Source organism: Carassius carassius, chromosome 11 (genome assembly GCF_963082965.1).
Source record: "Carassius carassius chromosome 11, fCarCar2.1, whole genome shotgun sequence".
Classification (NCBI taxonomy): Eukaryota; Metazoa; Chordata; class Actinopteri; order Cypriniformes; family Cyprinidae; genus Carassius; species Carassius carassius.
Window position 1 is genome coordinate 4,319,022 of NC_081765.1, and position 13,621 is coordinate 4,332,642.

At 37.7% G+C, this 13,621-nt stretch overlaps 2 protein-coding genes across 2 annotated transcripts in view; both read left to right on the forward strand.

Moving 5' to 3' along the window:
• The window catches only part of dcaf17 (ddb1 and cul4 associated factor 17), a 12,487-nt gene extending 5,946 nt beyond the window's left edge, over nucleotides 1-6,541 (forward strand). The window contains exons 5-14 of the mRNA XM_059561409.1: nucleotides 972-1,050; nucleotides 1,136-1,225; nucleotides 1,327-1,434; nucleotides 1,526-1,622; nucleotides 4,122-4,264; nucleotides 4,769-4,878; nucleotides 5,102-5,189; nucleotides 5,313-5,393; nucleotides 6,118-6,273; nucleotides 6,361-6,541. Of these exons, the coding sequence (XP_059417392.1) occupies nucleotides 972-1,050; nucleotides 1,136-1,225; nucleotides 1,327-1,434; nucleotides 1,526-1,622; nucleotides 4,122-4,264; nucleotides 4,769-4,878; nucleotides 5,102-5,189; nucleotides 5,313-5,393; nucleotides 6,118-6,273; nucleotides 6,361-6,480 (1,072 nt within the window). The 3' untranslated portion in view covers nucleotides 6,481-6,541. The remainder of the gene's footprint in view (nucleotides 1-971; nucleotides 1,051-1,135; nucleotides 1,226-1,326; nucleotides 1,435-1,525; nucleotides 1,623-4,121; nucleotides 4,265-4,768; nucleotides 4,879-5,101; nucleotides 5,190-5,312; nucleotides 5,394-6,117; nucleotides 6,274-6,360) is intronic.
• A 576-nt stretch (nucleotides 6,542-7,117) lies between these two features.
• LOC132152642 (plasma membrane ascorbate-dependent reductase CYBRD1) lies at nucleotides 7,118-10,224 on the forward strand. The gene is made up of 4 exons (XM_059561417.1): nucleotides 7,118-7,396; nucleotides 8,224-8,432; nucleotides 9,579-9,733; nucleotides 9,877-10,224. Exons 1-4 carry the CDS (start codon nucleotides 7,186-7,188, stop codon nucleotides 10,142-10,144), a joined length of 843 nt encoding a protein of 280 aa, XP_059417400.1. The 5' UTR covers nucleotides 7,118-7,185; the 3' UTR covers nucleotides 10,145-10,224.
• Nucleotides 10,225-13,621: the final 3,397 nt, after the last annotated feature.

Here is a 13,621-nt window from a genome sequence, read left to right on the forward strand (position 1 = left end):
TCTGTCTGTCTGTCTGTCTGTCTGTCTGGCAATCTACCTGTCTGTCTGTCTGTCTGTCTGTCTGGCAATCTATCTGTCTGTCTGTCTATCTGGCAATCTATCTGCCTGTCTGTCTGTCTGTCTATCTGGCAGTCTGTCTGTCTGTCTATCTGGCAATCTACCTGTCTGTCTGTCTGTCTGTCTGGCAATCTATCTGTCTGTCTGTCTGTCTGTCTATCTGGCAATCTATCTGTCTGTCTGGCAATCTATCTGTCTGTCTGTCTATCTGGCAATCTATCTGTCTGTCTGTATGTCTGTCTATCTGGCAATCTATTTGTTATGTCTGTCTATCTGGCAATCTATCTGTCTGTCTATCTGGCAATCTACCTGTCTGTCTGTCTGTCTGTCTGTCTGTCTGTCTGTCTATCTGGCAATCTATTTGTCTGTCTGTCTGTTTGGCAATCTATTTGTTATGTCTGTCTATCTGGCAATCTACCTGTCTGTCTGTCTGTCTGTCTGTCTGGTAATCTATCTGTCTGTCTGTCTGTCTGTCTGGCAATCTGTCTGTCTGTCTGTCTATCTGGCAATCTATCTGTCTGTCTATCTGGCAATCTACCTGTCTGTCTGTCTGTCTATCTGGCAATCTGTCTGTCTGTCTGTCTGTCTGTCTGTCTGTCTGTCTGTCTGTCTGTCTATCTATCTATCTATCTATCTATCTATCTATCTATCTATCTATCTATCTATCTATCTGTCTGTCTGTCTGTCTGTCTGTCTGTCTGTCTGTCTGTCTATCTATCCATCTATCCGTCTATCCGACTGTCTGTCTATCTGTCTGTAGTAGTGGTAATAACTTAAATGAACAAGTTGTATTTTGTGTCATGTTACAGTATAATTTTCGACAAAAGCAGACATTTTTTCAACATATCTGAAATGTCTTGACAGATTGATTGTTGGAATGTGTTTTTGTTGTACTGATATGAGGCTGTTAACAGATCTTTAGGTTGGGACTCCTCACAGGAGACATTATATGTCAGATCTATTCAGAGCAAACAGACGATTCTGGAACGACAGGTCAGACGTTACTGGGGCTCATATCTGCATTGTACTTGCTCCATATGCAGTTGGTTCACTCACTCACTCTCTCTCTCTCTCTCAGGCTGGTGTTAATAATAACATCCTCATGCATCTGGCCGTATTTCAAGTCTTTCCACTAGAGCTTGTAGGAATGCTGGAGATTAATAAAAAAGTAAAATCTGAATTACCACATTGTCCAGAACATAGTTTGTTAGGTCTCTTTTTATTCTTTAAGATGAATGAATCAGTATATGTGGGTTGTGTTATGTTCAGGTCTTTGGTAAGACTGCTGTGGATGTGCTGCTGTCACAGGGAGTGTTAGCTGTGTCACACAGCTCGAAACATGTCAAACTTTACAGTTTTGAGTACATTATTAATAAGGTAATGGAAACATTATTGATTTTTTATTATTGTTTGGTTTATTGAGTCTGTTTCTTTTGTCTTAATTCCATATGTGTTCTTTTCACTTCAGTTTAGAATTGAGAAGTTGTCTCTGGGACAGCAGTGTGAGATGAAAAGAGTTGTGGGAGAAGCTCCATATGGCATTCCGGTCAACATTCACATTCATGGTGGGTGTATATACAGTAAATAAATACCTTCTCTGCTTTATACTTCTCATTTGCACCCTACTGTTCCTACCCTAACACCGTTCTAAGCCTAGAGCTGCTGAAAGGGTGTGGCGCAAATCCAAAAATACTACTGACCTTAATGTGTATCAGTCACTCCTCTCCTCCTTCTCTGCTAATGTCTCCACTGCTAAAATGACATACTACCATAACAAAATTAACAATTTGTCTAAGTCTCGCATGCTTTTTAAAACATTTTCCTCACTTCTTTGTCCTCCTCCTCCCCCTCCTGCTTCATCTCTAATAGCTGACGACTTTGCCACATTTTTCATTAATAAAATTAAAAATATCAATGCACAATTTTCCACACCACAATCAGTCACGCTCATATCACCAGCAAACATACACTCATTCACATCCTTCTCTTCACTCTCTGAGGCAGAAGTCTCCAAACTCATCCTTTCTAATCACCCTACTTCTTGCCAGCTTGATCCTATTCCATCTCATCTCCTTCAATCCATTTCTCCTGCAGTTGTACCTGCACTCACTCACATCATTAACACATCCCTCCACACTGGTGTTTTTCCCTCATTATTTAGACAGGCTCGTATAGTCCACTACTTAAGAAACCCACCCTCAACCCATCTCTTTTAGAGAACTACAGACCAGTTTCCCTTCTTCCTTTCATTGCAAAAACACTTGAACGAGCTGTGTTCAACCAAGTCTCTGCATTTCTCACACACAACAACCTCCTTGACAGCAACCAATCTAGCTTCAGAAGTGGACATTCAAATGAGACTGCTTTGCTCTCAGTTGTTGAAACCCTAAGACTGACAAAGTGGAATCCAAATCTTCAGTACTTATCTTGCTTGATCGGTCGGCTGCTTTTGACACGGTTAACCACCAGATCCTGCTATCAACCCTACTGGCAAAAGGCATCTCAGGAACCACACTTCAACGGTTTGAGTCTTACCTATCAGATAGGTCCTTCAAAGTGTCTTGGAGAGGTGAGGTGTCCAAGTCACAACATCTAACTACTGGGGTGTCTCAGGGATCAGTTCTTGGACCACTTCTCTTCTCTGTCTACATGGCATCATTAGGTTCTGTCATTCAGAAACATGGCTTTTCATACCACTGCTATGCTGATGACACTCAACTCTACCTCTCATTCCATCCTGATGATCCGACGGTAGCAATTCGCATCTCTGCTTGTCTAACAGACATTTCTTCCTGGATGATGGACCATCACCTTCAACTCAACCTTGCCAAGACAGAACTGCTTGTGATTCCAGCAAACCCATCGTTTCATCACAATTTCACCATCAAGTTAGGCACATCAACCATAATTCCTTTAAAAAAAGCCAGAAACCTTGGAGTTATAATTGATGATCAGCTGACTTTATCAGACCACATTGCTAAAACTGTCGGATCCTGCAGATTTGCTTTATTCAACATTAAGAAGATCAAGCCCTTTCTTTCTGAACATGCTGCATAACTCCTTGTTCAAGCTCTTGTTCTGTCCAGGCTGGACTATTGCAATGCCCTCTTGGCAGGTCTTCCAGCCAATTCTATCAAACCTTTACAATTAATTCAGAACGCGGCAGCAAGATTAATTTTTAATGAGCCAAAAAGAATACATGTCACACCTCTGTTTATCAATTTGCACTGGCTACCAATAGCTGCTCACATAAAATTCAAGGCATTGATGTTTGCCAACAAAACTACCACTGGCTCTGCACCCATTTACCTAAATATGTTACTTCAGACTTATGTGCCTCTAGAAGCTTGCGTTCTGCAAGTGAACGTCGCTTGATTGTGCCATCCCAAAGAAGCACAAAGTCACTTTTACGGACTTTTAAATGAAATGTTCCCTCCTGGTGGAATGACCTCCCCAACTCAATCCGGGCAGCTGAGTCCTTAGCCATCTTCAAGAATCAGCTTAAAACTCATCTCTTCCATCTTTATTCGACCCTCTAACTTTAACACTCACTATTCTAATTCTATTCTTAAAAAAAAAAAAAATCTAACGTCCTTTCTAATCTTTTTGTATTCTATTTATTATATTATATTATATTATATTATATTATATTATATTATATTACGCTTATTTATATACATTTGCTATTGCACTTCTGGTTAGATGCTAAATGCATTTCATTGGCCCAGTGCTTGTTGAATCTAATCCAATCTAATGTAGTAATAGTAGACCAAATAAATTCCCAAAAAATATTAATCTTTTAGCACTGGTAAAACATATGCGCATGATATGCTTCGTAGTGTTTATACTTTTTAAAGCAAATCAGTTGGATTGTTTACTTATAATTGACTCTGTATGAGTAAGTTAAGAAAAAATTTAAACAATGGCACGCATTACCTTTAAGTTTCAGAGGATTTTGGAGAGTGCTTCTGAATTTATGTTTAGGCACTGCATAGATGGTGTGACAATTGCAGAATTTTATTTTTTTTTATGTTTTCATGCGAGTTGTCAACACGTCTCTACAGAGTGTCCTCCCGTATTGTTTGAGATGGCATACTTTGAGAACGGGGTCCAGATCGGAGGTCATCCCTGGCACTACATCTACACCCCCAACCACAAGAGACACAGAGGAACCCATCATATCTGCTCTATAACAGACGGAGCGCTGGTGAAAACTCTCAGGAAAATCAGTCCTGCAAAAAAAAGTCAAGCTGTGATATATTTAGAGCCTAGACATGCACTTAGGTTGAAGTGTGTCTGTTACCTACCTGTTGCATCTTATTATTATCTCTTAAGGCAAGACACACAGTATTAGGTTTTGCAGATATCTAAACTATTATCAGGCAACTTTATACAGTATATAAAGTTTATATATATATATATACAAATTTCAGTTGCCTGATTTTTTTGTTTAATTGCAAAATGTGATATGTATTATGCCCAGCTCTTTATATAAAGTTGGATATGCAAGTATGCCCAACTTTATCTGCATGCATACAGTATACTTGCGTAGGGTGATACATACTACTAAGTAAACCGTATGTACCGTATGTATTTTGAAAAGTATGTATTTTGTATGTATTTTGAAAAGTGCTATACTAATCAATTTGGCTTGACTCGTATATATAAAAATCTTGTCTATCTAACCCAATATGTCAACTTTACACATCAGGCTAAGAATGGCGTCCAGGACATGAAATGTGACTCTCTAGAAGCAGACTGGATCTTTTTTCACCCAGATGACTCGGGTCGAATCATACATGCTGGGCCCAGCACAATAAAGTGAGTATAATAATTATTATATACTGTATATGGCAATAGAGACAAAACTGTACATTAAATATTCCTATATAACAGGAATCTTCTTATAAACAGTTCATGAACAAGTGAATGAGAAACCATGACCTTAACATTAACAATCAGAGTATTAAACCATGTAGATAAATGAGTTTTCTCCGATTATTCTTTCTCTGTGATTGTCATTTTGAATTTTTCTCTCTCGCAGTGTTCTGAAGATCATGGCTGAAACAGGATGTGACTGGAAGTATGAGATAGTCACAGCCTTCTCCATCACCGCTGCTCGTGACCATAGTGTAACTTATGTTTATGGGTTCATAACCAGCTGTAGTTGCATTGCAATAATATAGAAATATCAATACTAGAAATTTCTCAAAAGCAGAACATCGTTTGTAACGCGTAGTTCTTCTTCCTCACAGGCCCCTCAGGTGATGGTGACGTCTTCTGGCCGTACGGTGAAAAGGAGATTCCAGCTGTTAGATGATGACCCAGCTCAGCAGGTACTGCAAATCACCGTTCTTCAGTAGCTCTGTGTAGAACATCAGTGCAGAGAAGATCCCTCATCTTATCAAGAACTGTTGGTCTGTATAGAGTTCCTGAGTGAGAACAAATCTTGATTTTACATTTTAGCTTCTTCAGATCAGTGTATTGGTATCTAAAAACTATTAACAGCATATTTGGCTTTCTAAGGAACTCAGAAAGTTTATTGTGGCACTCAAAGCAATAGTTCACTATTTTCTCACCCTGATGTTGTCCCAAACTTGTGATACAAAAAATAATAAATAAACACTCACAAAAACAGAACTTGTGTAAAATGTTCATGCTGCACTTTCATGCACTTCATGTGCCTCTTTGAACTTAATGTGTGGACTTCTTTTCTGGTATTTTTTGAGTTCTTTTTTATGTTTGATTAATGTATTCTTTCACTGTATGAACATCTCTTAGAATATGTTTCATAGGAGAACAAGTTACAAGGTTTTGGAACATTTCTTTTTTTGTTATATAATCTAAAGAAATTTAAAATACAATCAGGCAGCTTTACACATAAAGTTGGGTGTATATTATTATAATTTTTGATTCTAATTGGAAACTTATGATATTTTGTATAATGTTGTGGAAGAATGTATCTAGGGGTGGCTGATTGAGTGAACTCACTCTAGTGCATCTCTGAGACAGACTGCTATGTTTTTAGTCTGCATATAGTAACTCCACGGTCTTCTCTAGACATTCAGAATGGTGAAGTATGAAGATGAACTTGATCTGTTGGCTGTGGTAGACATCACTCAGACTGAAGATGAAGGACAGGCCCATCTTTGTCTACATGACAATAAGACGGGGCTTTTAATGAAGAGAGTTCCTCTAAAAGAGCCATGGGATGTGGTATGACATGAATAAATGAATGTCTGTTTTTAAATATCATTCAGACTATCTGTCATAACCCAGCATCCTCTCTACGTTGTTTTCCAGACCTACAGTCACGAGGTTTACTTTGACAGAGACACGATTATTCACACTGTCCAGGAGAAAAATAACTCATTCTGCTGCCATGTTTATAAAATGAAGAGACGACCTTCGGATGAACCATGAGCTCATTTCTTATTTCTGTATGTGGTGATTAATAATGAACCATAGTTCATTTCTCAAAAAAATACTAAAACATGTATTCACAGTTTTCTATGTGAATTTTTGAGAACTTGTAAGCAAAAGACATTTGTTTTTAGATATATGACTCTTTCACACTGTTGTTTGTATTGAATAATGACAGCTCTGGACAAACACATTTATTCGTTGATGCAGTTGAACTTGAAATGCTTTTGGATTTAGTTATTTACTTGTAACTTTACTAATAAAGACTACTTTGTGACCAGTACTCTCTTGTCATCATTGTGAAACTACTAGTGATGTTGCATAAGTTTACTGTGGTTAGTTACAAAATAGTGCTGGAATAAAAAAACAAAAAAGTGAAAGAAAGTCTCCGTCCCAAAACTTAGTAAGCTGCATACCTAGACAACATTAAACTTAAACACTGTGCCCACAATAAGTGTTACTGGGCATTATAAGCTTCACATGTAGCATTTTGGATAATGATAAGTTCAAAACCTAGTTTTCTGCCTTCCTAGACTGCATTTTGGGTATGACATGCATCCTCCGAGGCTGATTTTCACTCCCAGCGATGCTGCCCAGATGGGCAGCTGACTAGGGTTTAAGACAGAGCCTCTTGTTTGGGTGAGAGTGCAGAAGGGATCCAGCCCCCTCTCGTCGTGTCTTGAGTCTCTGGCCTGCTGAAGTCACATGAGTTCACAGCAGACTGCGAGGATGGACGACTACAAGCAGTTTCTCATCGTCTTCTCTCTGGCTCTGGCGCTCGGGATTGTGTCGATCGCCGTGGCGTTAACCTGGGTCCTACACTTCAGAGAGGGGCTCGGCTGGGACGGGGGGGCGGCGGAGTTTAACTGGCACCCGTTGTTAATGCTGATCGGCTTTGTTTTTCTTCAGGGACTCGGTGAGGAGTTTGAGTGTTTACACTTCAATCAGCAGCCAGATGTTTCGCATTCCTGCGTCTTTGAGCACGATTTAAAAACTACACAACTAACGGTACTCATAAACTAGCCTAACCATTTTAGTTATATAACGTGAATGTTAAGTTATGCTGCTTTTTTCTGATCATTTGGTGTGATAGGGAAGGTTGTTGTTCAAATGTTTGCGAAATTCATTCGAAACTTTTAAAATTCTTCTTTTAACTCATCCCAGCTAACAAAAATGTGTCGAACGTTTTGCTTACGTTCCTATTAAGTTACAAAAACGTTCCAATCTGCGAACGTTAGGGGAAAAATGTTCAGGGACGTTCCATTTTATAAGTTGCAAACATTATGGAAAGTTTTTTTTTTTCGTATGTCCTTATTATTTAACGCACCCGATTAATTTCGTCAGCTCGTTTATAGACATATCCATGAACTGAGTGTCAAAAAATTATATTTACAGAGGAATGTGAAATGAGCAGAGGACCGTGCAGCTGAACCAATTAAGAAAAAACGATCCATCATGTATAAATAACGTTTCGAGAACATTATAAAGACCACGTAACTGGATGAACGTTTGTTTATAGCTGGCACGAATCTTGGCCGAAGTTCTAAGAACGTTTCCTGTTAGCTGCAATGCATTTAAAATAACAACCAGCATATGTGTTTATAAAAATGGCCATCATTTTTTTTTTTTGGGGGGGGGGGGGGGGTCATCGCTCTACAAATATGTTAAAATGTTTTATTTCACACTGCTGGATTGAGTCAAGATTGCATTGTTTATATAAAAAACCAATGATTTCTTCTTCAGCGATTGTAGTGTATCGGCTGCCATGGACCTGGAGGTGCAGCAAGCAGATGATGAAGCTGATCCACGCAGGGCTGAATATTCTGGCCTTCATCTTGGCTGTCATTTCTGTGGTGGCTGTGTTTGATTTCCACAATGCAAAGAACATCCCCAACATGTACAGCCTGCACAGCTGGATTGGTCTGGCTGCTGTCATACTCTACCCAGCACAGGTTTACTTCCACAGACACTACACCTTCACCACATTCAGTCCACGAACATCAAAAACAGTCTAATTCAGACCATTTCCACCCTGACTAGTGAAATGGAATAATACATGCTGTTTCATCTTCAGTACATTGTTTAAATGATCTGTTATCTACCCTGAACACTACTATTGGAATCATTTTTATTATACATTTTCTTTATTACGTTTTTGAGAGACGTCCTTTATGTTCGAGGCTGCTTTTTTATTATTATTTATTATCAGTTTTTAATGTTTTTTACAAAACCAGTAATATTGTGAAATATCATTGCAAGTAAGTCAAGCAGTTTCCTATTTGAAAATGTCATTTAATATAATTTTTCAGTGAAACTATGGCATTCTGTGATGGCAAAACTGAAATTTAGCAGCCGTTACTCTAGTCTTCAGCATCGCATGTAGAAATGCTGATTTGCTGCTCAGTTATTATCAATTATTATTGGTGATCAGTAATTTTTTAATAATGGTTCTTCTATCAATGTTGAAAAGTCAAGTTAAATCAAGTGACCTTTGTGTATAGCACTTTTTATACTGATTGTGTCAAAGCAGCTTTACAGTGTCAAACAGAAAAAACATGTGCTGATAATGCAAGAGGACCATAGAAAAGTTTATCAGTTAAAGTCATGATTCAGTGATAATTCAGTGACGTCATCATCCAGTTCAGCTCTCTTCCAGTAGAGTCCCTGCAGTCAAGTTATCAGTGTTGCCAGAAATTAAGCATGACCGAAATAGAGAAAAAAATAAAACCTTGGGAGAATCCAGGCTCAGTCAGGGGACTTTTCAGGATTCTTGAATAGAATTTTCAATGAACAGCATTTATTTTAAATATATATATATTTTATTACATTATATATGTGTCTTTACTGTCACTTTTAATCAGTTGAATATGTCCTTTTTCAATAAAAGTATTAGTTTTTTTCAATCCTATTTTATTCTTGAGCAGCAAATCAGCATTTTAGAACAGAAAAATGTTTTAAAAAATGGTAATTATTCCCAACTTATGACCAGTAGTGTGTGTGTGTGTGTGTGTGTGTGTGTGTTGTAATTGAAATCTTGTAACATTTATGTTAGAGCCCTTTTAGGTATGATGTGTTCCTCTCTCTTTTATAATTATTAGATAGTTATGGGCATTGCTGTCTATCTGATTCCTGCAACTCCGGTGTACGTGCGTGCTGCTCTTATGCCTGTACACATCTACAGTGGTCTGTTCATCTTCATCAGTGTTATAGCCACAGCTCTCATGGGCATCACAGAGAAACTCATATTTAGCCTGTAAGTACAGCTTCAGACAACACACACCATTCAGAGTCCTGGATCTGTGCGTGACATGTAATCAGTGCCAGTGCGCTTTAAAAGCCAAAGCAAATCTGTGCTTAATAAAGGTGTTTCTTAGTGTTGTTTGTAATGTCTTACAGGAAGAGTCCTGCTTATAAAGACTCTCCACCGGAAGCTGTTTTGGTAAATGTTCTTGGGCTGCTCATTGCTGCATTTGGTGCTCTTGTTCTCTGGATTGCTACTCGCCCCTCGTGGAAGAGGCCGAGAGAAGAGGTCACACAAGACCTGAGCAATAACAGCACAAGCCCAGAGGACATCAAAGTGGGCTCCGCCATGACCTCCAGGACCGAGCACGAATCCAGCCTCGAGACTCGCAGACGCAACGGAAAAGCAGAAGAGTCTGGATAATAAAAAATAAAAAAAGAGTTTTGGTACAAGTCTGTGGATTTTAGCTCATTTCATCTTAAAGAAAACAGAAGTGTCATTCCAAAACGTTTGTGCTTAATACCTTTCTGGGCCTTGAACGTGTCTGTTGTGTTGCTGTCTATGGAAGGTCAGAAAGCTCTCAGATTTCATCAAAAATATATTAATTTGTGTTCTGAAGATGATAGAAGGTTTTACAGGTTTGGAACAACACAAAGATGAGTAATTAATGACAGAATTGTAATTTTTTCCGTGAACTATCCCTTTAATATCAATGCTGAAATTCCTACTTTCGTATCTGAAGGGCATTTTAAACTGACAGCTGTGTTTGCGCTGTATTATCTCTTTGCTGTCAGTAAGAACATATAAATGCATGTACTCCCAGCTCCCTGCTGCTTTTAAACATTTGTTTGTTTTTTATAAAAGTTTTGCACTATTATAACATTTAATACAATAAGCTCAGTTTCATTTATACTGCATTATTACAGTCATAAAGTGTTTGTATCACTCCTGATTAGCCAGTTTGTTCATTTTAAACATGAGATTGTATTTGTAATATTTTCAGTTTTGTTACGATAGAAATATGCTATTGTTAGGGGCATTTTTACAATGTTTTGTATATCTGTTAGAACATATCAAAAACAAGATTTGAGTTGTATTTTATGTTACCAAAATGAATTCTCCTTTGACGGATCATTTTTGTATGAAATGCTTAAAATCATAAAATATTTTAGCATATTTATTGGACCTTTTTGTCTTTTGAAATGGCAATGTGAGGGTAACTTCATACAATGAACCAATCAGTGTTGGGGAAATTTACTTTTAAAAGTAATGCATTACAATATTGCGTTACTTCCTAAAAAAGTAACTATTTACGTTACTTAGTTACTTTTTATGGAAAGTAATGCTTATGTACTTTTGCTTTAATTTAAAGTAACTTTTTAAATATGAGCAGGGCTTGATTGTTTTGAATAATTTATGATGTTATGAATGATTGTTATGAATAAACCTCAGGCTGAAGGAAAAGTAAATTCACGTCTGTACAGTAGAAGACAGGACAGGAAGGTTCAACACACTTCAGCAATAAAACAACTATGAAACCGAATTGTTAGTTTATCTAAAACCATTTCTGCTTATTAGTATAGTTGAAGCGGATCATCAAAGGTCTGCAGCAAAGATATTAGTTAATAAAACACATTTGTGTTATTTAACATATTTAATTATTAGAGTTTTGCGTCATATTCTGAGTTTGCAATTCATTGTTTTAATTCATTTTGATGAATACTAAAAAAAATTTTTCTTCTTCTTTTGGCGAGTGGGATGATTTAATGCACATTCACATTTAGTCTAGAACTACATCATGTTCAGACAGCGCACACAATGCCTCTGTACTTACGATTTCTCCCAATATGAGGAGGACAGGAGACTTGTCAGTCAGTAAATGGTTAAACAAAGTAACTGGTGAAAATTTAAAAGTAATGCGTTACTTTACTAGTTACTTGAAAAAAGTAATCTGATTACGTAACTCCCCTTACTTGTAATGTGTTACCCCCAACTCTGGAACCAATGTGTTTTGTACCTTATTTAGAGTGCCAAAACTTTGGCTAGATGATTGAGTAAATATGTTTAAAAATATATATATATTATTTTGTTGGATATATGTCTGTTGTGTCCAGTGTCCATATTGTCCAGACAGGATATAATAGTCTTTACTTGTGTGGCAGATTGGTTAAGTTCCCTCCCCTGCATTTAAAATGACAGCCAATCAGAACCAGGTATGTGTAATATAAGGGCTGGGAGTAGGCCACCTGGTATGCCTCACTGCTAGCTCCGCCCTTTGGGGCGTGTGGGCTTCCGCCTAAAAGGTATGTTTTTAGTTGTTTGGTAAATGTGACGTGAACTTGTGCATATCAAATGATGTTATTTACTTATTGTAGTTGGAATTGGATCTTGTTCGCAACTTCGCGATGGTGTGTAGGCTGTCATTACCCTCCACCTGGTTTATTCACCTGAATATGATTGTCAAGTCATTGAGTAAACTGCTAAGATTCATTCTGTGATCAACCATTTAACTTGTCTTGCTGACCAATTGTCGGTATGTATGATTCATTTATTTTCCAAATAAGTGATTTGATTTTAAGTAAGTTTTTAATAGTTTGTTTTTAGCAGGATGAACAATGTCTGTTGGGAGTGCTCCATCTTATGGTGGTTGGGACGAGCCTTTCCTTTGGAGCGACATTAAGACTGCGTTGCTGTTTTGTTGCTTTGTTTGCTTGCTATATGTGATAATTGTTCGTTGCTTTTAAGCATTGTGTATGTTTTATATAATTGGTGTTCTGTGTGTTAGGCCCGGTGTCAGGAGGCTGGCTGTACTAGAGCCTTGGTGGTGTTTGGAGCACTGAGATTGGATTGCCCCTTGTGATCACTTGCCGTGTGTGTGTGTGTGTGTGTGTGTGTGTGTGTGTGTGTGTGGTGTTAAGAATAAATCACTTTACAGCTAGCCTACCTGGCCACGGGTAAGTTTTAGTCATTTTGTTTTGTGTGTAATGTATTGAGTCTTAGTTGTTTAGCTCTATTGAGCTGTATTTTTAGTCTTGTGTTCTGATAATTGTAAACCTAATAAACATGTGCATTTATACCTTCTAGTCTCTGCCCTACCTGGTAACGAACCTGTGTCTAAAAATCTGTTAATTTGTTAGTTCCCCTCACTTTGAAGGGGTGGCGTAGTCAGTATTGATAACCTTAGGGTTTTAGTATTCCTAGGGTCCTATATTAAGCTCTTCCCGCCCTGCTACACTTGCAGTAGGCTACAGTAGTTCATAAGCAAAAAGCTGCTTTATCACTGACAAACGATAAATGGCATTTGTAAGCTGTGTTTCCTAAACTACAGTGAGAGTTGATTGTATAAAATCATATGGCTTAACAGTGTGAGAACTTCTGCAGACGGTTCAGCACTACAAACTCATTCGCGAATAATTTCAGACCTTCTTGCAAACCTGTCTGATCGATTATTTATTTGCAAATTTGATATGGCATTTTGTTTAGGAGATGGAAAACGTGACGTTGAAAATGTACAGTAAAACTACTGTAAACTATCGGGGACACAGTGGTCTGGTGCTTGGCTCTGTATAACATACAATAATGCAACAAAATTAAATTAACCAATAAAGAAGTGAAAAAACAGACCTCTACAACTAATTATATATTTTTTTTTTTATTATACAATCACGTAAGATAAAGACTGTATTTTTTTTTAATAAAACGTATTTTAATTATATGGTGCGCTGCAGTGTATTTTTCAGTGTGTTAAAGTGTTGACCTGTGCTGTTTCACTAACCATCAGTTGCACTCATAGCATAGTGCAGTTTGGTGATTGTGAAGAGTCAGTGAAACATCCTCAATGAAAAACGTATAATAGTGCTTTACCAGCAGAGAAAACTGGAGAAACAGTGCCTGTGTGGC

Coding starts and splice junctions, on each gene's coding strand:
- LOC132152642 (XM_059561417.1), top strand. CDS start 7,186: ATGAGTTCACAGCAGACTGCGAGGATGGACGACTACAAGCAGTTTCTC. Junction 7,397..8,223: donor TGTTTTTCTTCAGGGACTCG/GTGAGGAGTTTG, acceptor TTTCTTCTTCAG/CGATTGTAGTGTATCGGCTG. Junction 9,734..9,876: donor GAGAAACTCATATTTAGCCT/GTAAGTACAGCT, acceptor AATGTCTTACAG/GAAGAGTCCTGCTTATAAAG.